General features: G+C 44.9%; 3 gene segments (V, D, J or C); all 3 read right to left on the minus strand.

Moving 5' to 3' along the window:
* Positions 1-1261: 1261 nt before the first annotated feature.
* LOC131483332 (T cell receptor beta variable 12-3-like) lies at positions 1262-6105 on the minus strand. The segment is given in 4 exon segments: positions 1262-1372; positions 2835-3136; positions 3220-3307; positions 5999-6105. Coding segments are annotated over 4 exon segments (585 nt in total).
* A 7718-nt stretch (positions 6106-13823) lies between these two features.
* LOC131483374 (T cell receptor beta variable 5-1-like) lies at positions 13824-14538 on the minus strand. The segment is given in 2 exon segments: positions 13824-14210; positions 14396-14538. Coding segments are annotated over 2 exon segments (402 nt in total).
* Positions 14539-17056: 2518 nt separating this feature from the next.
* On the minus strand, positions 17057-21489 carry LOC131483333 (T cell receptor beta variable 6-2-like). The segment is given in 3 exon segments: positions 17057-17063; positions 20982-21279; positions 21362-21489. Coding segments are annotated over 3 exon segments (354 nt in total).
* Between the last annotated feature and the right edge of the window lie 2801 nt (positions 21490-24290).

The following is a 24290-nucleotide window of genomic DNA, read 5'->3' on the forward strand; positions in this document are numbered from 1 at the left end:
TATAGTAATTTTTACTACGTGAAGAACGGGATCAATTTGGGTGTCTAGGATAAATACAAGACTTGTCATTTCATCTCCTTTGTGTCATCTCTCTCAAATGGACATCACTACGCCCACTCCAACACCCAGCTTATATCTATAATGGAAGCTTAACGGATCATTATGGTTTTAACTTTGCCTTTATGGCTCTTCCTTTAAATTGCCTCTTTTTTCTTCTGCATAGTAAATTTTCTTTCTAAATAACCAATGTATTGCCATTATTATTGGAAATGTTCATTGTGAAGGTGTTATAGATTTTAAAAGCAAGATAATATATCATGACAAAGTTAACCAGTTTCCTCTGCTCTTACTATATTATTTCTACCTCAAAAGAAAAAAAAAAAAGAACCAGCAACATACTCCACAACTTTTTTTCTCTGTTTCCTTACACAGCTATACAAAGTTCATATAAACTTCAATAGAGACATTATTGGTGTGTTTTTCTTTACTTTTCGTATGCCAAGCAATCTCTTGCATATATTTTATATTTGACTGCCCCTCAAAAGGAGAAGCAGTGAAGATAAAACATACACATAAAAAATGAAATAAGACTGGGCATTCTTTGTATTAAATTTTTATTGCTTTTACAATTGCCTAAAGTTTCACTGTTATCGATGAGTGAAATTAACAATGTCAATAAAAGGTAGCAAGTTATTTTCATCGAAGGAAAAAGATCCAACTCCCTGTGCATAGAGGGCTTTGCAGACTCCAGGTAAGCTCCACAGTTACGATATGCTAGACAAGGGAAAGGACTGAAGTGCTTCAGGTGTATGCTGAACTCAGGAGTTTGGCGTTCATCATACTACACTGATGGAAATAAGAGTATGGAAACTGAATTCCATTAGCCTGGATGAGATTGTTAGGGTAAAGTTACTGTAACTGAATTCCATTAGCCTGGATGAGATTGTTAGGGTAAAGTTACTGTAACTGAATCTTGGTTGCTTTGTAAGGAAGGAGCGAGAAATAAACACATGCATGTATTTTGCCATGTGCTGCTCCATGCCACCTGAGGTCACTGCCAGCAAGAAGGCTGTCCCCAGAAGTGGTGCCACGGGGCAGAGGAGCTGAACTGTGAGCCAAAGTAAACCACCTCTCCCTTTATCAAGGGAGGCTGCTTCAACAAACGCCCCAATCATTCATTGTTCTTTGAGGACTTTCCTTCAGATCCCTCCCTGAAATGTTGTACTGGGCTGCTGTGCTCATCATGGAGAAGGCCAAATGGCTACTCTGAGAGCAACAGGATTGCGAGGGCTCTGCTTCTAGTGAAGGCTGGAGATGTGACGCCCGATGATCCTGCAGGCCTCAGCGCAAAATGCCTGTAATCCTTCAGGTACTGGAATGATATGAACAAGGATAAGCAAGGAATAAAGACTCCTTGAGAACCACAGACAAATACTTAACAGTTAATGTCCACCTGCTTTTTTCCTCTTTCATCTTTGGTCAGGAAGAGACTTCTGTTATCTATTACACTGTTCCAACAAAGCACACTGCCCTGTGAGTGTGTAAGTGTTATAGGGCAGGGCCATCATCCTGGTAGTTTATTTAGGACCCAACCAGGAAACATTTCTTTGTGTTAATGAAATTTGCAGAGCAATGTATGTGTGTGTGTGTGTGGGGGGGGGGCGGGGATGGAATCAAGCATGCTATTTTACTTCTTTGCCTACATTTTTTTCCCGTCAAATTGAAAAAAAAAAAAATAACTAAAGTGCTCTCCAATCTGCCCCGCCCCCATTTTTTTCCTTTTGAAAGCATCTTCTTTCAATGTGGACTACATGGTGTGATTGTCTGTTTTGTTGAACAGGTATCCCCTCAAGTTGGCTAACATGCATACACAGTACTATTCTTAGTCAATGGGCACAGGAATGAAAGGCTTTGGGTTCCAGCCTCTTTACTTGCTTGCTCAGTGCTCTCCACTGGGGTCTGTGATTCAGGGACCACACCTGAGACTTTGTTTAATCCACACTTCACTTCCCATTCCTTGCCTTTTGCCCCTCTCCCAGCTCCTCCTGGAGAGTCAGTGGTGATGGGACCACAGCGTCTCCTAGTGGCCAGTGGAGAAGAGTCTCTAGAAATGAGCCCTTTGTGAAAGACCCACAGGGAGCTAGCTACACTGTGCTACATTGTCTCAAGGGTAATGGCCTTGCTGGTGTTCCCTGATTTCCAAAACGAAAATCTGAGCTCAGTGCAATTGCTGGATTGCCTAATCCTTGTCCTTCAAGCACCAGGATCCCATTTGGGTGTGGTTTGTGATCCTGCTGCTCCACTTCCCATCCACCTCTCTGCTTGGTGGCCTGGGAAAGCAGTAGAGGATGGCACAAAGCCTTGGGGTTCCTGGCTCCTGGCTTCAGATTGCCTCAATTTCGGCCATTGTGGCCACTTGGAGAGGGAACCAGCAGATGGTTCTTGTCTCTGTCTCTTCTCTCTGTAAATCTGCCTCTCCAAGAAAAATAAATAAATAAATCTGAAAAAAAAGAGAGATTAACATTTCCTTACACAATATTAGGTTGAAATTGGCATTTGTTTAGAATGTCTACTACCATGGTTAATAACTTCCTTTTACAATCCTTGAAGCTGGTGGTGGGTGGATTCTGTTCAAAGTTCAAATTGAGAAAGGAACAGAAGAGACACAATATTGTGGCAGACACAGCCTATATTCAGGCTTTTGTGCTATGTGTGTGGTTGGCTTTGGAACCAGGAAGGGAGGAGCAGGGGAGATTTCATCTAGGATTGCTGGGAGCTGGGCAGAGAAGGCAGCCCCAGGGTTTCTGTATGGGGAGGGGATGACAATGCCATGCTGTGGTTTGACTGCTGGCACAGAAGTACACAGCAGAATCCTTGGCTTCTGTGGGCTGAATCTTCAGAGTGGAGAGCTTTGCATCAGGCATCTTGGCTGAGAATCGATCCTTGGACATTCCTGAATCATCTATTGGAGCCTGGTTATTGAAGTAAATCAACAGTTCCAACGCCTGTCCCACAATCTGCCTATACCAGAAGAGGGCATTATGACCTGAAGCGGGCTCACATCTCAGAGTGACTTCTTTTCCCTTCTCTGTCACCTTATGCCTGGGTTTCTGGATGACTCCAGTATCTGCAGGCTCTGTAAAAGAAGACTGAATTGGTGGACAGAAGAGAAGCACAGGAAAGCCTCTGGAGAGGAAAATGAGGATTCTCAGAACTCACTTCCCAGCAGGATACAGAGGACAATACAGCAGAGGGTCTGAGTGTTCATGGCAGGGCGAAGGCAGGGATGGCGTGTCCAAATCGGGGCCTTGTGGGTCCAAGCAGCGATAAGACACAGCTGTCAGTGACATCATCAAATAAGGTGCCACCCCTAACAGAGGCCGCATCCCCAGGACACAAGTCAGGGAGTGATGAACTCAACTAGAACAGATCTGAGAGACAGACTCAGGGGTAGCAATTCCTAATGCCTCTCTATGGTCTCTGCGTTTGAGAGCCTGTCAATTATTTCCATCTGCACCTCAATCTTAGGTATTTAGAGATGGATTATCTTTTCTTCTTGCATGTTTGTTTCTTCGCAAACTCTTGTATTCCTCTCACTGACAGGTGTATGTTCCTAGTCAAAGTTACACTCAAATAATTCATGGGTTTAGTTAAGAGTTGGCTTCTGAGCTCTCCAGGAACAGGGATGCCAGCAGCATCATTAAAGCTACAGAGAATCAGCAGATGCCCCAAGAGCTGATTAGGGTTGAAAGCTATTTGCAGTGGCAGATTTCTCTGAGTTGATTTGTCCCTGAACTTTGCTAAAATCTCAGAGTCCATGGCACAGCATCTTTCATGTTGTCTATTCCCACTGTGAAATAAGTAGAGCTTTTTCTTGTTAGCAAAGATTTGCAAATAGCAATCGGGAGACTTGATTTACAGTTTGTTTCTATGCCCTTAGACAAATGCAGACTTTTAAGTCATTAACCCTGGCCTTTTTCCTATTAAAGCAGCCCCTTTTGGCTCTCCCTCCACTCCAACCTATCATCTAGGTGTGAAGGTTATAGAAATTAGAGACAAGGTTTCCTGCTTCAGGTTGATTCCTGAAGTTACTTGCTAATGAAGGGACAGTTTGCGTCTATGTTTCTGCAGTTGGCCTGGAGACGTGTGTTAGATCATGAATCGGAGAGCCAAGCCGTATTAAAACAGTAAGTAGTGTGCACACTGGCCTGTGCTCCTGAAACACCTTCCTTTCTTTTAGGTGCTATGTGTTTTTTCTTTGTACTATCAATGCAGAATACAATCCTGTCCATAATGTTTTTTTCCAAATCATTGTTATTTGTACTTCCCTGTTATCAGGTAAGAGCGTGTGTGTATTTGGTGGGGCGGAGCAGGGGAATGATACCCTCCAAGAATGTTCACATCGAATCCACAGAATCTGAAAATATTAAAATGTAGGTAAGAATTAAAACTCTCAATGAAATTGGTGTGGCTGGCTCTGATGCAGGGAGGCCATCCTGGATTTTCTAGTCAGGAATAATGTGATCATAACGTTTCTAAAATGCAGGAGAAAGAATCAAGGAGACATAGCCTGGGAGAGGTTCAACAGTCACATCTTTGAAGATAGAAGGAAGCCATGGCTTAAGAGAGTGGCTGGTCTCTAGAGAAGGGGGTAGCAAGAGAACGCGTTCTACCATAGAGCCTTCAGAAGGAACACGGTCCTGCAACACCTTGACCTTAGCGTGTGAAATCCCTTTTCAGAATTCTGAGCCTTGAAATGTGAGAAAATGAATGTGTGTGATTTGAAACCCCAAGTTACTGGCAGTTCTTTATCCTCAAAGTAACTAATACATCATAGTATTCGTGGTGACCGTGGATGATGGAGGCAGAATCTGGATAAAAAAAAAACTGTGGCTAGCAGGCAAATACACAATTACATGGGGAGAACTTAAAATCAGGCCAAGGGAAGCCTAAGCAAAAACTCTTTATCTCTATCCAGACCCCACCTACTTTGAAGGGATCCAATAATGACTGGAGTGAATGACGAAGTTAGAATTAGAAGCTATGGCTTCTTCCTGCAGAGAGTAAACATTCATGGTTTGCGTCTGTTTGAAAGATGAATTTTCTAGTGACAGCCATTCTTACATCATTCAGTACATCCTGCAGGGCAGAGCTAGGGTCTGCAGGCTATCCTTGTTCTGGATGCCCCTTCTTTGTCCCATAAATCACCCTCTCTGAGTAGCATACATTCCACCTTCCTCTCCCTTGGGAAAACAGAATATAATTTTCCAGATTTCAATGGTTTTTTGGATATTCACTTCCCTTTTATTTCCTGTCTCCATACATGCAATAGATTTGTATACCCTTTCTCTTGTTAATCTGCTATGGTCATTTTAGCTCATGAACTCAGTTACCAAACCCTTTAATAGCAGAGGAAAAGCCCTCCCTTCCCTATGATAAAATTGAAAATTTTATGTTTCCTATGTTTTGCCACAATTTTAAAAACACTTTAAAAGACACCACTTACAAAATAGCACAAGCAAGTACTGACAACCAAATTTTCTGTCATGGAGCATAAAGACATTGAAATACCCCTGATGATTTAAACATGTTGACAATTTATCTAGAAGTGTTGTTTATCAGCAAATATTCCAAAAAAGAGCTTTGTGAGGTGGTTGCAACATCCTTTTGTGGTATAAGTGGGTTTCTGGCAGTCTGTAGCTCTAGTCAGTTAGGACTGGCACTCCTCTGCAGATTTCTCAGGCTAGTGAGTTTGCAATCATTATTACAGGTTACAGCATTTAGATTTTTAGAAAGTTTGGGGACCTTCCTTTTTATGCTTTGTTATAATCCATGTTCTCTCTTCTGGTATTACATTATAAACTTGCATTGCCTTTTTTACTACTCTTTTTCTTGCTAAGTAATGAAAATTTACTCATCCTGGAAACAAAGTATTAGACAAAACCAGTTCTGCCTCAGCAAACAAGATAAAGCAAATCCTAAGATCTCTGGGGCTTACCTGTGGAAGTCTTATCCTTGGCTGCAAATCCAGTGAGGCATGAGCAGCAGCATGGCTCGGTGGTATTGCCAAATTGTTATTCATTGAATCAGTCTGTTTCCATCATATGATTAGGCAGTGTCTGACATGTAGCTTCCCTGGTCATCAAGGCACCGTGTGAAAAGAGTTGAAGGATGACCACGCAGGAAAGAGTTGACAGCAGATTTGAGACTGCTGTGCTTAAAAATTCCTGCTGTAAGATGGGTGTTTGGCTGGCATTTGGGGACTTGGTTCATTAACAATTCCTTTGGCTGATATAATTTTCCTAACATAGAAGTGGTTTACTGTGCCTAGACTGTTAGTTGAAACTATAAGAGTATTACACTGAATACTGTATTCCCTTGCCACGGGGGTTGGGGAGGGTATCAATGAGCTCAATTGGCAGAGGCAGGCCACTTACTACATTCTTTTTTTTTTTTTTCTGAGGGAAGAAAAAGCTCTGAGTGACTCCTCCTGCGGGAAAATAATACACAGATAATACAGAAGCATGCTTGAGGATTCCTCTGGATTCCACTTGGGTCCTTTTACTCTAGGATCTACTGCTCACTACTTGCCATGTCACTATCAAGAATTTTAGCCATGAGTACAACTACATGTCGTATCCCACCAGGCATTCTAGGTAAACTACAAATATGAATATATCATTTGGACATCCATTATAGGACCACAGAATATTTTTAAAGGGCTCACTTGAAATTGGTGTGTGTAGAGTTTATTCACACATCATCGGTTGGGACCTTACCATTTGCTCCCAACCTTCTTACTGCAAGTAGTGCTAGGAGCTCTTAGAGATTCCATGGACATTGGGCAACTGTGAATCACAGCTCCCGTCATATAGATTCTTCATCATTTTGTAATTCTTCATGACCTTTCTCCCATGTTAGCTTTTCATTTAAAAAATTACTGATTTGTTTCCATTTTATTTGAAAGGCAGAGACAAAGACTGAGAGACAGACATCTTCCCTTTGTTGGATTGCTCCCCAGAGGCTCACAGCAGCTGAGACTTAACCAGGTCAAAGCCAGGAGCCAAGACCGTCATGCGAGTCACTCACATGGGTAGCAGGTGTCCAGGGACTAGATCCATCACGGCTGCATCCCAGGGTGTGCACCGGGCAGAGCTGGATTGGAAGCTGAGGAGCCAGAATTTGAATCAAGAGCCCTAATATCAGATATAAGCACCATATCCCAATGGTTGACTCAACTGCTATGCCAGCCACCTGCTTTATGTATATGTGTTTTTATTTGCAACATTTAATTTAATGGAATTTCTAAGGTTGAACTCTTCATAGCTTTATTTTTTATGTCTCCACTTAAAAGAAATCATCTCCCAAATGAATGCTTAAAATATTTCCATTAAATTCTCCTAGTAAAATTTGCTTTACTTTTTACAATATATGTAAACTTTACTTTTTGCAATTTTAAGTATTACCTTTTACAATTTTTCAATAAATATACTGGAAACACATTTTTATGTAAGTAATAAAATAAAGACTTAGGAATAAGGGCAAAGGACATATGCCCAGTGTAGCAGAAATGGCCTGTAACATGGGTTGCTATGGAGGGACACTTACAAGAAAGTACTGACTACAAATGAGTACAGCTGGTGCAAGATGTGATGGAGAGATAGGACATGGGGCTTTGCGCTCCTGTGAATATGAATTATCCTTTTGTATCACGGAGGCCATGGACCGTGGGTCACCTAGGTCTCTGTGACCATGCTTTCTGCGAAGTGAAGGGCTGAGTCATGGATGATGTGGATGGGAGTCACTGAGAAATACGCATGTCTGATGCCTCTGGTGTCACAGGGACAAGCTATATCTCCATAGAGATCTTGTATCCATCAAATACAATAGTATGTATTTATCATAAATGTGGTATTGTACAGAACTTATATCTAGCCTATAGCAGCCCGCAATGCTATTGTCCACAAAGGCCTTTTCTGAGTGCGAGTCTATGTCTTTGCAATGTCTGTCCTGATGGTTTCTGCATAGGGATTTCTACAAGCATGCCCCAATGAGCAAGGCACAGAGTCAGAGGCAGACATGGTGAGTCCATGCTGTGTTTCCCTGGTAAGGCTGAGACCGAGGTTGGGCAGGCCAGGAAAGCCTCTCACTTCTATATGCGGAGCTCAGCTGGTGTTAGGGGACTGAGAGCTACCTAGCAATTTGGTTTCCATGGATGGGTCAGAACAAGGAAGGTATGTCTTCCAGTTCGGGACTCAGATCTCTGACAGAAAGCCCATGGTATCCCACAGCTCTCAGCGCTGATCTCCAAACCTGCCAATGATGGAAGCATTCCAAGTGGTAGTCTGAATTTTTTGTGAAGGGAAGCATCCATGAGGAGTATCTGCTTTTCATTCACTGTTGTGTTATTTAGTCATTATTGAGTCATAAAGTTCCTATCAGTGGAAGCATAACTTCATCTGGAAATGCTTGAAATGCTAACAGGACTAACAGTATGACTTCATATAGAATAATGTTCTAGAAGTTGGAAGATAGTGAACCAAAGCCAATCATCCAATTGAATAGATGATGTTTTGTTACACTTTAATAAAGATCAGGGGACACAGTGGAGGCTTAGGAGAACCTTGATTTTGGAAGCAATGAGAGATAGCTTGGTTCCTGACTCCGATGCTTAGAAATATGAAGCTTCAGGGCCTGACACAGTAGCCTAGCAACTAAAGTCCTCGCTTTGCACCTGCCGGGATCCCATATAGGTACTAGTTCATGTTCTGGCAACCTTGCTTACCATCCAGCAACCTGTTTGTTGCCGAGTAAAGCAGTCAAGGACAGCTCAAGACCTTGGGACCCTGCACTCGTGTGGGAGACCCGGAAGAGGCTCCGGGTTCCTGGTTTCGGATTGGCTCAGCTCTGGCCATTGTGGTCACTTGGGGAGTAAATCAGCAGACAGAAGAACTTCCTCTTTGTCTCTCCTTCTCTCTGTATAGCTGCCTTTCCAATAAAAAAGTTAAAAATTATAAAAAGAGTCTGGCGCAGTAGCATAGCAGCTAAAGTCCTCACCTTGCACTCACAGGGATCCCATATGGGCGCTGGTTCGAATCCCGGTGGCCCTGCTTCTTGTCCAGCTCCCTGCTTGTTGGCTGGGAAAGCAGTCGAGAATGGCCCAAAGCCTTGGGACCCTACACCTGTGTGGGAGACCCAGCGGAAGCTCCTGACTTTTGGCTTCGGATCAGCTCAGCTCCAGTCATTGTGGCCACTTGGGGAGTGAGTCAATGGATGCAAGATCTTCCTCTCCGTCTCTCCTTCTCTTTGAAATCTGACTTTCCAATAAAAATAAAATAAATCTTTAAAGTAAATAATTAAAAAAATCTTTTAGAAAAAGATATATGAAACTTCAGGAAAATCTGAGAACAACCAACAGGTGCTTACTTGTAAAACGATGACCTGAGGTCTTCCTCATTGGTGCAGTGCTTGCTCTGAGGTTTATGCTTGCATTAAACTTTTGAGTGCACCTGCACTTTAGTGCACAGTGAGGGTACTTGTCATTTGCTGGCAATTAGAAGATGCTGACAGAGATGTGAGAGCAATCCCTGGGTCTGGGACCCCACTCTTCAGGAACTCTCTGTCTGAGCCTAGCAGGGCAGATAGAGGGGTGGCGGACAACTAGAAGCATCCTTGGGGCCCAACTACGGAGGTGGAGTGACCCCACCCCTTATCTTCTTGTATCTTCAGCTGGGACAGGAAGTTCTGGGTATAGAGAGCCAGTGGCACTGCAGGGCTGTGCCAAGCTGCTGGCACACAGATACAGGGCTGAGTCTTCCAGCTCCAAGAAGCTCATGTTCAGCTCAGCGTGATAGTCCTGGAACTGCTGAGCTGAGAACCGGTCAGGGAAGTTTCCTTTTTCTCTCTCTACCATTTCAAAATACTGAATGAGCAGCTGGGGGCCTTGACCCGGAAGCAGCTGGTACCAGAACACAGTGTTATGTCCCGAGATGGGATAGCATTTCAGAATGCAATTCCCTCCTTTTCCTTTGATGAGATGTCTTGGGGACTGGAGAACTCCCGTGTCTCCTGAACCTGTGGTGGAAGAAGACAGAACTAAAGACACACCCCCTGAAAGAGTTTGTTATTCCAGAAACAGTAAAAAAAAAATGTGGCATTAAGGAATTTGTTATCTGTATTCAGGACTCACCAGCTCCCAGAAGACACAGGGTAACCCAGCAGAGGAGCCTGGGACGCCCCGAAGAGGAAAGCAAACCAGACATCTCCCCATGGAAGGTGCCGGTCCCCTGAAGTGAGAGAGCAGGCATTTTGCTCCCCCCTGTTCTCTGTTGGGAGGGTTTGTCTGTGTTGTCTCTGCTAGTCGATGGGCACCTGCAGTCCTGGACAGACTCAGCTGATGCAGGCCTTCCAAGTTCTGACCAGCTTCCTCTATGAGAATATAGCTGGCTGTGCTGAACTAGGCAGGATGGAGCGCCACAGCTTCTCAGTTTCCTCTGTTCACAGCTGGCTTGGGCGTGCAGGCTTCTCCACTGAAGCCACATCACGCTCCTTCAAACGTAAACTCCGAGAGACACTACCCTGTGCAAGGCTGCAGTTCACACCACTACCGTGAGACACACACACACACACACACACACACACATTCGTGGATATGATTTTTGACTGGGATTAACCTCTTCTATGCTAACACTGCCTCTGGATCACCAAATATTATCCCTGATGCAGGCACCAAACCAAGACAGCCTCACCACTGTATACGAGTCAGGGCTGTCTGCCGCTCACTCAGTGGAACCACAGTGCCCTCAAGCGGCCAGTTGCGCAGTCCCTGGCAAGTGACTTCGAAATATGCAGAACTCCTATTCTAAAGGAGGTCTTAGGTTCACCCAGGACACAGCTCAAATTTTTACTGATTTCAAATTAACTTAACAAAAACTTAACCATATGGGCCATATGGGCGCCGGTTCCTGTCCCAGCGGCCCTGCTTCCCATCCAGCTCCCTGCTTATGGCCTTGAAAAGCTGTTGAGGACCGCCCCAAATTTTAAGACCCTGCACCTGGATGGGGGACCTGGAAGAGGCTCGGAAGTGCTGGCTTTGGATCGGTTCAGTTCTGGCAGTTGGGGCCGCTTGGGGAGTGGATTATCGGACGGAAGATCTTCCTATCTGTCTCTTCTCCTTTCTGTATATCTGAATTTCCAATAAAAATAAATAAATAAGTCTTTGATTTGATTCACATTATATGAACTTTCTATGAAGGTAAGTGTCAGCAAACTTTCTCTGCACGCAAACCATGCAGTCTCTGTCCCAGCTACGCAACTTTGTTCCGGTGGTATAAGCGCAATCACAAACAACATATAAATGAATGGGCGATGTTGTATTCCAATGTAGCTTCGTCTGTGGATGCTGAAACTTGAATAACACATAGGTTTTATGTCACTAAATATTATTAGCTTTATTAAAAAAAAAACAATTCAAACATGTAAAAGGCATCATTAGCTGCTGGGCTGTCTAGAGAGAGGTTATTATTGCAGCTGTGACAGCTGCCTCCAAGGGCTTGTATTGGCAGGAAGTGAGAGTAAGGAGCTGGATGTGGGAATCAAATCCAGGCACTCTGTTGGGACACGTGGACATCTGAGCTGCTCAACTGGACGCCCACTCCCTGTGCTTTTTTCATCAGGGAACTTAAACTTCATAGTTGGTTTTTGATCTGGTTATGTTAATGTCTACCATCTCTCAGGCTATTATGTTCATTCAATCTCATTTTTATTCCTTTTCAGATATTGTCCTGTGGGTTAGTGGAGCACTTATTAATAATTCTATAATGAGCACTCTTATGTGGCAAATGAGTATCTTAACCATTAGACTGAATTGCCCTCTCACAGTCTTTTATGAGAGTAAATGGAAGCGTGCTGTACAGTCTCTGGCAGGCTAGATGGATGTCTGCATGTTTGTCTTCTCCACAGTTTCATGTTGGCAGGACGGATGGAACAATAAGACCATTTAGAGTTGTGAGTGAGGGAAGAGCTGGTCTCACCAACGGGGTGCTGGGGAGGAGAGTAAGTGGATCACAAAAAGCCCATGTGGTCACTTTAGGGAAGATCTGCAATAGATGAGGAAGGCGTCAGAGGATGGTGACAGATGAATGTCCCTGTCTATGCATGATGTGTTCTGAAACCACCAACAGAAAAAGGACAGATCTGTGTGTGTCAAGCTAGAAAAACACAGACCAAAATACAGGAAAGGGGGAGGAATGCATGTGGCAGTTCGTCTGTAGAGGTGGAGCTCTTTGTGAAAGAGAATTCTGCAGGACGTCTCGTACAGGTATATGAGAAGATGGACAGTGAGAAGCACACTTGCATGTTACTATTGGATTGGAGGCTGGAGGGGGGATAATTCACATTTTATTATATGTCATTGCGACATTTGAATAAAAGCTTATTTTAGCTGCGGGAGTGCTCTACATTCTTTGATCAGGTGGCAGAATTTGTAAAGTCTGAATGCGTAGAGTACATACAGACCCTGGCCAGTGCCAACATCCTGGTGTCATGGGTTAAGCTGCAGCCTGGGGCATTGGTGTTCTATAGCAGAGTGCCAACTGGAGTCCCAGCTGTTCCATTTTCTGTCCAGGTTGCTGCCGATGTCCCTGGTAAAGCAGTGGATGATAGCATAAGTATTTGAGTTCCTGTCACCCTGGCTGGAGTTCTTGACCCCAGCCCCAGCTGTTGTGGTCATTTGGGGAGTGACCCAGCACATGAAAGACCTCTCTTTCCCTCCCCCGCCCCGTCACACTGGCTTGTATCTGTGACCCTGCCTCTCTATATCACTCTGGCTGTCAAGTGAATGAATGCATGAATGAATCAATGAATACATACATCAATAATAAATCTTAAAAAAAAAAGAAAGGCTCTGACATGGGACACCATGTAAAGGCTTGTTATCTCAGTATTCTTAGAGGATGTTGTGTGCTGTGTAAAAGAGCTCACGCTGCTGATGCCCTGGGCTGGACTCCGATGGGTGAATGAGCGATGAGGTTAGTATGTTTGATGTTGATGTCAGTTTGTGCTGACCACGAACTAACAGGGATCCCGCCTCTGCAGATTTGACCCTCGTGAGCAAGTGAACTTCTTGCTCTCAAAGAGGTTTTGAATAATTCCTACCTTCTTTTCTAATCATTAGGAGTTTCATTTTTCTAACTTGTCAGCCCTAGAAATGCTTTTCTCTGGTTCTGATTGAAGCTGCAGTGTTATTACCATGCCAGTTGTGATGCTACCCCAGGGTATTTCAACAGGCCACAGCTTTCTCAGCCATGATCTTTGCAAGTGGATGGGAAGAGCTGTTGCCCCTAGGAAAGATGTTCTGACTTCAATCTCTTAAGGTTCAAACCTTTGGAAAAAAGAAAAGTCCTCTACTTTTCAGTCTTTGCTGCCTAAGGAGATGAAACTGCCTTAGTCTTTAAAGCACAAATGTGAATCTTTCAGACAAAACTGGGGCTTTGGTCTAACCTCGGGCTATGATTTCACCCAGACTGACTCTGACCCTTCTGCAAGGACTAGTACAGGGTCCCCTCTGCAAGTGGCCTCTGATTTTTTTTTTAATCTATAACATGAGTATAAGGATGTTATATTTACATGATTGTGCACAAAGAAGCCATCACACACCAGGAACTCAGTTTTCACTCTTCAGATTGAAAATGTGCAAGAAGATGTTTGCAAAGAAATGGAATTGCTGAGTGGCTCTGGTTGAATTTGGGTTTTGGTCTTTAGGAGTGCTGTGAACTCAGGGGGACACAGGAAGCGCCTTTGCAATAGCTAAAGGCATCCGTGGAGATGCAAGGTTTGTGTGGAAGCCCACAGCTTGTGCTATAACAGCTCCAGCAGGTGGTTTGTGCAAAGAACTCTGGTGGTTCTGCAGGGCTGTGCCAAGCTGCTGGCACAGAGATACACAGCTGAGTCCTCCAGCTCCAGGGCACTCACGTTCAGTTCAGAGCGATAGTCCCTGAATTGCTGAGCTGAGAACCGGTCTGGGACGTTTCCTTTCACATTCTCTGTAGTTTCATAATACATAAAAAGTAACTGCAGGCCCTGGCCAGGAACCTGTTGGTACCAGAATACACAGGCATGTCCAGACACAGGGGAGCACTGCAATGACACCGGATGTCCTCTTGTTTTGATCAGATGTCTTGGAGTTTGAGTGACCCCAGTCTCCACTGGGCCTATGGGAAAAACAGATGGAGATGCGCACAAGAGAGAGCGTGGACATGCAGCCACCACGGAGATTGGGGTCTAGGAGCCAGTGAGCTCAGGGTAGGGATACCCTCTTTGTCCCCCCCACGGAGAGTGAGGGTTGAGGAACCAGGGAACTCAGGGTAGGGATGCTCTTTTTGTCCCCAGCACTCACCTGCTCCTGGGAGATAAAGCATGGCCCACAGCAGGAGTCTGGAATCCATGGCACCAGATGGGAAGGCAGTGCTGGCTTCTGTGCTGGGGACTGCTCATCTTGGGTAAGAGCTGCCATTCTGATTGGAGACCACCGTGTGATGTCACTGCCCAGAAAGCTTCCTCCTACAGGCCACCTGAGATTTAGGGTTCCCCAACCATGTTCTCCGCTGGCAGTGACGGTTTAGGACAACGACTCCTCTCATGAGGCAGTTGCTCCTCTGCTTGCACTGCTCAAGGCACCAGGAGACCCCATCTTCCTTTCCCTCTCCACCCCACTTAATGCGTGCAATGCTGGAATTCACAGGAGGGTAACAAGTCTGTGATGAAATCTTCCCATACCACCTCTGTCCATGGCTCTTCTTATCGTCCGTCTGATGCTGGGTTCAAGCCAACATTTCTCTCTTTACTTTTCTCTCCCTGGAAACATCCCCATGCTTTGCTTCAAATGTCCACCTGCTCAGGTCAAAGGCAATCGGGATTGCCTTTAATTTATGAAGAGTAAAGATTCCCCCAAACAGTTACACAATCTTGACTGCTCACAGCACAGAATGAGCCAATTAGACTGCAGTGGCCTGGATAGCCCACATGCCTCCCTCCAGACCCACCCTGCCTTCAAAGGCTCCCCCAGTGGATTACCTTACAATTCCTTCTACCTCCCCGGTGAGGTCAGCTTATGGGAGACAATGGCAGGAGAGTAGATGGAGACAGGAAAACCAATTGTCCTTGTATGCAATATCCATTCACTCCTCCCTGCTAAATGATTTACATCAGGGCTCCTGGCTCCGGAATGGTCAGCTCTGGCTGTTGTGGCCACTTGAAGAGTGAATCAACAGATGGAAGGTCTTCTTCTCTGTCTTTTCTTCTCTGTATATCTGACTTCCCAGTAAAAAATAAATCTTAAAAAAATAAAATAAATGAATTATATATATATCTATATATAAAATTCATTTATTAGTCAAGTTGTAAGGAAAAGACTGATAACATCAAATTTTGGTTAGAAAAACTTTGCAGTGAAGGGAATTTCTTCTACTGGTACTTGCTTGCTGCTGTGTATTGGTTGGCCACAGTGGAAAACTGATTCCACCGTCCCTAATAAAGTCATGCGTTCATCTACCTGATTCATCAGTCATTGTACTGTGTCAGATATGAGGGAAATGAGTTCATTCATTCACAAAGATCTGTCCCAGAATAGGCCAAGCAACTTTAGGCATAGCAGTTGAAAACTGTAATAACACATATACTCCCCACCTTGCAAGCAGCTTCAATCACAGCAGTTGAAAACCAGAGAAACTCATATATTCCTCCAAAAGATAAACTCCTGCATATTCACAGAATGGAACACTATTCTTTAGTAAGAATGCATAAACTACCAACACATACAACAGAATGATAATTTATTTTTTTAGCAACCTATGCTTTGTAAAGTAGAAATTAATAAAAATATATAACATTCCGTTTATACATAGTCAAGAACTGAGAAAAAATTAACAAATGATGATAGAATGAGAAGAGTTAATCTCAGGACACAGTGTGTTAAGCCGTTGCGTGTGAGACCACTATCGTGTAATGAAACACCATTTTGTGTCCCCACTGCTCATCTTCCAATCTAGCTCCCCAGTAACATGTCTGGAAAACCAGGAGAACTTGACCCAACTATTTGAGGCCTTATCCTCCAAATGCGGCACTCCAATGGAGTTCGAGATCCCTGGCTCATTGGGTCCAGTCCTGGTCATTGTGGTCATAGGGTCCGTGAACCAACAGACGGCAAATCTATGCTATAGTCTCCTCTCTCTGCTGCTCTGTATGCCAAATAAAATATATAATTTTTTTTTTTGGAAAACAGTGTTTTCCTCGCCTAAAGAACTTGGAAAGGGACAAAAAGAAACTTTCTCAGGTAATAGACATGCTCTTTACAGTGTTTTCAATTATAATCACAATAGTATGGATACTTGTCCAAATTTATCAAGCATTATACTCTATTGTTTATATCTTAACAGCACATTATTAAGAAATAAATAAGTAGATTGCATCAATAATGGAAATCAAATTCAAAATTTCACTATAGAATTCAATCTAGAAATGTATTACACAAAAATAGGCATACGTAACTGCTCAGAAATCTACATAAAATATTGAAATGTGAGATGGGCTTCATGACTGAAATGTACAACATCCGAATTTGGAAACAAATAAGCTGGAGTGACAAGTTTATTGAGAATTAGCTGAGGATCGATTGCTCAATGAAATATGTGGACAAGCAAAATATGGGAAAAATCCTCAAGCCTGTTGCTGTCACTCCATGATTCATGTAACGCTACAGACAGCATATATTATGAGATTTGTCATTCTTAAGTCTCACCAGCCAGTGTTTTGGCTCAGCTTTCAGACAGATTGATCAATTGGTGAATTGATTTTCTGTCAAACAACCTGCTCCCCTCCTTTCCCGCTGGCTCCTGGGTAAACCAGCATGCTCTTTGGGTAGCCTCACAGGAGTGCACCTGGAATATCATCTACACACGGGATTTGGACTTCCTGGGAAGCTCAGCTGAGGGTCTCTCAGTCTTGGCATTCATGGAGCACAGTCAAAGGACCTTATTATTGCAAGTGGGTCCAAACAGGGTTACAGCCTGCGGAAAGATAAACCATTGGCAAAATATTACTTTATCATATTTTATAAGACAAGTTAGAAGCTCATGGGTTTTAATCCAAGCCAAAGTGATGGTAAGAATCAAGTGTCTTCCATAATCTACCTGTGGAAGTCCCACGTCACAGCGCTGCACCTGCTGGCTCTTGGGCACGACTTAGCGCATTGCCTGTCTCGGCGTAATCCTGCTGGCTGATATTTCAGATCTAGTGCTTCTGTTCAGCATGTTTGTTAGCATTTCCCTCAATACTTTTGTATTAGTGATTTTTATGACTTGTCATTGAACCCACCACCCTTCCTCTCCAGCAAACTTTTGCGTGACATCAAGTGGAACAAATAGCAAGATGGCTTTCTGCAATAGCTTTAAACTTGGAGAACTTCACATCACTCCGGTAGTTCAAACTGCTCCTGCTCCCTCGTAAAGACATGAGACATAAATTCCATGCTGGAAGCGACTGCGTATCTGTTTTACATCATGACTAGAATGTTCCCAGTGAGCAAGACAGCAATGGAGTGTTGTCTGATTTTCTACGTGTTCACATGCTGACGGCCTTGGCTCACAATAGGGTTCCTGCTGCAGGAGGCCTTTCTGACTGAAGCCCTGTTGCTGGGACTTCAGGAAAGAGCTCCGCAAAAGGCAGGATTTTCTCTGAGTTGAGACGGGGACCCCAAGAAGCAAAGTCCAGCTTGGACTCATGGCTTCTCTTTTTGTGCATACAGCTACTGTATTTTCACTGCAGGCACAGAGGCACCAGAAGGGCTGGTTGGTTGTGCCTGATTCCACAATCGAGGGGAAAGACTCCTTCTTATTTCTGGAGAAGCTGTGCCCTTCCGCGGCATTCACTTTGAAAGTGCTGCGGATGCTGCCTGAATAACGGATCAGTCCTGGCTCCCGCCCTGTGGCTTGCTGATATAAGAACGTTGAATACTGGTTTATGTTCTGAGGAGATACCAGGGCCATCTTCTTTCTCGATTGCACTAAACAGTGTCTTGGCTGATGACTCCAGCGTCCACAGGACCTGTTCAAGAGGCATGCACCTGTGACATTAAATTTCAGCAGGGTCCGGTTGGGTAGCCTACCAGCTAAAGTCCCCGCCTGGAACACGTCAGGGTCTCTGATGGGCACTGGTTCTATTCCTGACAGCCCCACTTCCCATCCAGCTCCCTGCTTGTGGCCTGGAAAAGCAGCTGAGGATGGCTCAAAGCCTTGGGACCCTGGACCTGCACAGCAGACCTGAAAGAGACTCCAGATTCCGGCTTTGGATTGGCTCAGCTCCAGCCGTAGTGGTCACTTGGGGAAAGAATCATCAGGCAGAAGATCTTCTTCTCTGTCTTTCTTCCTCTCTGTATATCTGACTTTGCAATAAAAATAAAATAAATCTTTAAAAAAATATTTCCACAGTCGTGTGCATCTGCTGAGGAAAGAGATGTGCCCATCCACTAAGCAAACAAGGATTTGCAAGCCCATTAAGAGTCTCTCAAAAGAGGGCAGAACTCAGTAGCTCCCAAAAAACTAAGGATTGCATAGATGTAGAGTGTGGGGTCCAGGGCAAAGCCAAGGCAAGGAGGGCTCTCTCAGGTAAATGCTGTGACCTGAGGCTGAGATCCTGAGCTCTGAAGCTGCTCTTAAGGGCACAGGTTGGCAAAGCTGTAAGGTTGCTCCTCTACTCCTCAAGCACTTGCTGGCACAGCGAGCCTTAGGAACAAACTCAGTAGGATCAACCGCTTTCCCCCCTGCAGGTTGTAGTGTATCTGGTCTTTGTGGAAGATGAGATATAACAGCAGCAACACATTCACATCAGGGCACCCCCCCACCCCCCGACTTCCCTGAAGGCAGTAGCTCGGCTGTCTGCACCTGCCCCTTACATCAAGGCTACTCTGTGGGTCTCATTAAAGTGCAAAGGGACCGCCCACCTCTCACACAGCTGTAGGTAGTTCAGCTGTAACTGAAACCTTCAACATCTGCCTAATACAGGATCCAGAGTTTGTCTTAACACTTTCCTTTCTTGCTTGCTGGAGCGCCTTGGACCTTGTGGCATTGCAGCGCCACCTTGTGGCCAGTACACGTAGCTTCATCCATGTGTTTACACAAGAACTAAGTAGTAACTACAGTTTTTGTTACTACAACGATTAAAACTAAAAGAGTATTGTGAAAAAAAAAAAGCTCGCTGTCAGAGGAATTATTTAAAATAAAAGTCCTGGGCATCAATTAAAATTATCAGTTCTAGAAACTAATAAAATCAGAGAGAAAAAAAAAAGAAATGGGACCTAACTTAAAAGCATGCTCTTGTCTAAATCATTACATCAGGAGAAAGGCAAAATGAAAAAAAAATGAACAGAAATGAGTGTTTAAGGTTGGAATGATGTAATCTCTTTTTAAAGGAAACATTTATTGATTTATTCGTTTGCAATCTGAAATAGCACAAAGAAAGGAAGAGACAGAGACACAGAGATCTCTGTGTGGGATGACTGCTCACACAACTACGACAGACAGAGGTGGTGCAGGAAGAACCAGGGCTCAGGAATGTCACCAAGACCTGCCACTTGGATTGTACTTGGGCCAGCTTCTGCTGCTTCCTCAGGCCTTTTAGCAGAAAGTTGAATCTGAAGTATAGCATTCCAGACAGTAACTTGCACTCATACATAGGAAGGAAGGGTCACAAAGGACCCCGTGCACCGGGCACCGGCCCGAAGTGAAGCCTTACCATGGGCAGTGCTGTGTTCATCAATTACTGTCACACACCTGGCACAGACCCAACTTCAAATAGGAAGACAGAGCTGACGCTGAGCTGCAGACGACCTGAGATTCAGAGAGCAGAACAGAGGCTTCAGGGAGAAGAATGTGCTGAGGTAGGACCTCAGACCTTGCAGAGGACACAAGCCCCTGCGCTGCAGGGCCAGGCCTGCTAGCTGCTCACAGCCACACCGCAGCTGCAGAAGACTGCCCGTGCCCACCCTGCAGGAGAGGCTGACGTCTGTGCTGCTCCCCTCTGTGTCAAGCGACTCTGGGGACCCCAATACCCACGGGTACTCATCCAGGGCCTTCGAGCTAGAGAGTTAGCAGTTCTTCTTGGCCACTTTTTGTCAAAGGATGATGGCTCCAACCCTACTTCTTTGGAGGCAAGATCAAAGCCTGCCCTCCACTGAAGGTCCCTCAGAGCTGCCAGGAGACAGATGGGTGAGGTTTGTGAGCAGGAAGAAGCTGGCAGTGCCATGCTGTGGCTAAGCTGCTGGCACACAGATACACAGCCGAGTCCCCAGGCTCTGCAGGTTGGATGTTCAGGGTGGAGAAAGATCCTTCAGGCCGCTTAGCAGAGAAGCGCTCCCTGGGCATGCCTGACTCATCAGGTATGTCTTTACGTTGGAAGTATATCATGAACTGCAGACCTTGCCCTGGGGTCTGTCGGTACCAATAGAGAGTAGCATGGCCAGACTCTGGGTCACACCTGAGAGTGACATTCTGTCCCCTCCCTGTGATCCTGTGCCTGGGGTCCTGGGAGACTCCAGCGTCTGTGTGGTCTGTGGAGACAGAAGACAGCAACAGAGGAAAAAGGCAATTATAGTCATTATTCTGAAATGCACACATGTGCACAAACAACATACACATGCACACACATGTCAGGACTCACCTGCCCCCAGGAGACAGAGGGCCACCCAGCAGAACAGCCAGTTGCTCATGGCAGGGCAGGGCAGGGTGGAAGCTCCACCAAGTCAGGGTCTTAGTGGGCAGGGAGAGAGGAGGAGGAGCCTGCCTGGGGTGCAGCACAGCATAGAATGAGGTTTGCATCGTTCCAAAGACTTCCTGTGTCTGCCAGGTTCTTGTGATGAGGGTGTCTCTGGATTCTGAGAGAGCAGAGCCTGAAATGTGTTTGTGTGTAGAGAGGATGTGGCTGTGCAGCACTGTGGATCACTGCTGGCACAGAAGTACACAGATGTTTGCGAGGGGGCAGCTGACTCCACAGTGAGCAGGAAGTTCTCTGTGCTTGGTCTAGATGCATTATACCCATCAGGGACTTCTCCTTTATCAGTGATGTCTTTGCCCACTGAATAATGAATCAGCTTCAGGCCCATTTCTGGGTCCTGGCGGTACCAGTACATGTTGTTGTGGTTCATGTCCTGGGCACAAATTATCATCAGTTTCTGTCCTTTCTTCAGGATCTGGAATGTGGGGTTCTGAGTGACACCAGCATGTGCTGCACCTGTAGAGGAGAAAAGCATTAATATTGTAGCCCCAGTGCAAGGGCTTGGCACCAGGACCTTGAGAGTCTCTCCTGCCCTCACCTGCAAACAGGAAAGAAAAGGCCCCCCAGCACAGGAGGCTGACACTCATGGTGGGAGAGGGCAGGACAGCCGGGCCTTCTGGTCTAAATGTTGGCAAAGGGAGAACCTAACACAGGATTGTGTCATTCTGAGACCAAACTCTAACTGCCTGGGAACCAGACTCTTCCTGTCAACCAAGGAAACGCCCCTTTCCACAGAAGGTTCAAAGTAAACATACAGATGAGCAGCTTAGATCAGGAAGTGTTCGTGTGAGTTGACACAGGTCCTGTAAGTTTTCTCTGACACCACTGTGGAGTACGTTGTAGGTCTATGTATATTTTATTCTTGTGATGACATCTGTCCTCATTACTCCAGTAGTTTTAGCCACTAAAATATTCCGTCCTTTTAACTTGCTGGTGCTTTTTCACTTCACGTCCAAATTGCTCATTCAAGTATCCTTTCCTAACATGCCTACTTGACAATCCTTTTCATGTCCACTGCTTCTATTATTCACTCCACATCTGGACTCCAAAGCTCAGTCGTAGGCTATTCAGGATTAAAGAGATCATGTGCTTCGTTTCTGGTCAATTCCCTGACAGATGGGCCACTTGCAATACGTAACTCAGACACTTTCATCTCTGCTCAGGATATGTCTTCCCCAAAGGCAGTGCTTCAGTCACAGAATCGGCTTCCACTGGTGATTGCCCTGCTTTGGCTGATCATGGCTGTTCCTGCGTGCAGAGAGTCTTCTGATACAAAGGTGTACAGATCATGGGTGATGTGCAGAGAGCTTGCAGATTCTAGCAGAACAGAGAGTGCCGTTTCTGTTGGAGATATCACATTATAGGGACCATTCCCTTGTGTGGAATGCCCAATGTAAACTAGATAATAAATGCAAAAGAACTTGAAAGCTCTATCCTGTTGCACAAAATCCAACTTAGAAGGATCTCACACTTGATGTAATCATCTCTTGTATGAACAACAGGCCTGAAAATAAGTCACGGAGCTTACGGAATGCATGATTTTGTATCAGAATATTTCCCATCTTGTGACTGCTTCCTTTTAGCACGTGTGCCCAGGTCATTCAGCACCTATGGGACTTAGCACAGAAGGACACCTATTAAAGGCATAGGCAAAGGGATCCTGATGCTGTCGCCTGACTCTGAGGACTCTGAGCAGCCTATGTGTGGGTGGCACATCTGTGCCCAGGGACCTCCTGTTCCAGGAGACAGGAGCAGGCAGCGCGGGAGCTTCTCGCACAGCATGAGGCCAGAACAGGAAACAGGCCAGAACAGGACCTTTGCTACCTCAAGATTCATCATGTTATATAGATACTTGCCATCAAATCGATAAGACCACTTTCCTCATGTACATAGCTAGAGAGAGCTAGAGAGAGAGAGTGAGAGCAAAAGCAAGAGCAAGAGAGAGAAAGGAGAAACGCATACTTCATTACATTTCTCTGGAAAACTCACGTTTGGATTGATGCCTTTAATCTGTAGATAAAGACATTCAACATTCAATCTAACATTTCAAGGATTAGTCTGCAGTCTCGACTTTGTTGTGCTAAATCAGAATCAGGGTGCCTAGACTGTGGCTTAGCAACTAAACTTTCTGCCTGGGTTGCTGACATCCTATGTGGGCACCAAACAATGAAACAGAATTAAGCTGTTCATGTTCACTGATGTATGCAATGCTTATAGTTTGTGGTGTGGGCCTGTGGACCCACACTTCCTTCATTGTGAATTCAACCTCGGTCTGCCCCTGGCCTGCCCCTGGATGCTCAGATTTTGATGCCCTTGCTTTGCTATCTTGCACTATCCCAAAGGCCACAGAGAAACCCCCTGGTTGGTGCACACTGAATCTCACAAATCCCTCACCTTGCCAGGACAGGGTCTATGTGGCTAGGACCCTCACCAAACTCACACTACATCCTCGATGCAGGAAGCTGCCAAGTCTTCCCTTCTGCTCTGCTCTTCTGAGCCTCCCCCATAAATCCTTGCAGTAATTCCGGGGGCACTGAGGGGACATACTGTCTCCCGGTGGTGAGGGGCCCAGCCTGAGACAGAGAGCTCTGATGACATCAGGGACAGGGACGATGCCACTTCATCTGTTCTTCCAGCCTGACTTGTTTAGGATCGATCCTCAAATACACCTTTGGCATTTAAAGTAAGAAAAAAAAAATGAACCAACATCAAAGGAAGTAAAGATTACACCACTGCCGTGAGCATGCTATTCACAGGCCTTGCAAATAACCAGTGTGAACATTGCCACAAGACACAGCCTGAAAACACTGCACTCTGTAGAAACTTGGCTCTCAACAGACTCACAGCTTCTCCTGTCTTAAGTTACTTCCTTTATCAAAAAGTGTATCAATATAAAGAGAATAGATTCTAAATACAGATGCAGTGCTAAAAAGATGATAATACATTCTAGAAGTTTTGTAGATGTTTCATGTTTATTTCTGAATTTACAGGCAACAATAATGAAGGCAAAATCTTTGAGTCTTAAGTTGCTGTCACTACTCAGAGGGGTCTATGAGTGTTCATCAGTGACCCAGCATCTCTTAGTAAATGCTGCCCAGAGAAAACACATTTCCAACTGGGTGAGTTGCAAAAAGTGAGTGTGCATGCTCACCCTCACACTCACACTCACCTTTCAACACTCACCTTTCAACAGGCACTGATGCTCTAGGTCTATGAGTGAGCAAAGAACACACAGTTTTCCTTTCAGTTCTTCAGGTTCATTTCTGAAAGCACCAACAACACTCTTTCCAGCCTCATTAAGTTTAAAGTGTGATTGTGGTGAGGAAGGCTTGGTTGTGTTGTTATTACAGCATAATGAGACTGGATAAATACTACTATAGCACCATTTACTTTGCTCCAAGGAACACTCTAAAATCCCAGCTTTAGGTCTAATTTGGGAGCCTTACAGAGCCGTTCATCAGTCCTGG

Source organism: Ochotona princeps, chromosome 25 (assembly GCF_030435755.1).
Source record: "Ochotona princeps isolate mOchPri1 chromosome 25, mOchPri1.hap1, whole genome shotgun sequence".
NCBI classification, from domain to species: Eukaryota; Metazoa; Chordata; class Mammalia; order Lagomorpha; family Ochotonidae; genus Ochotona; species Ochotona princeps.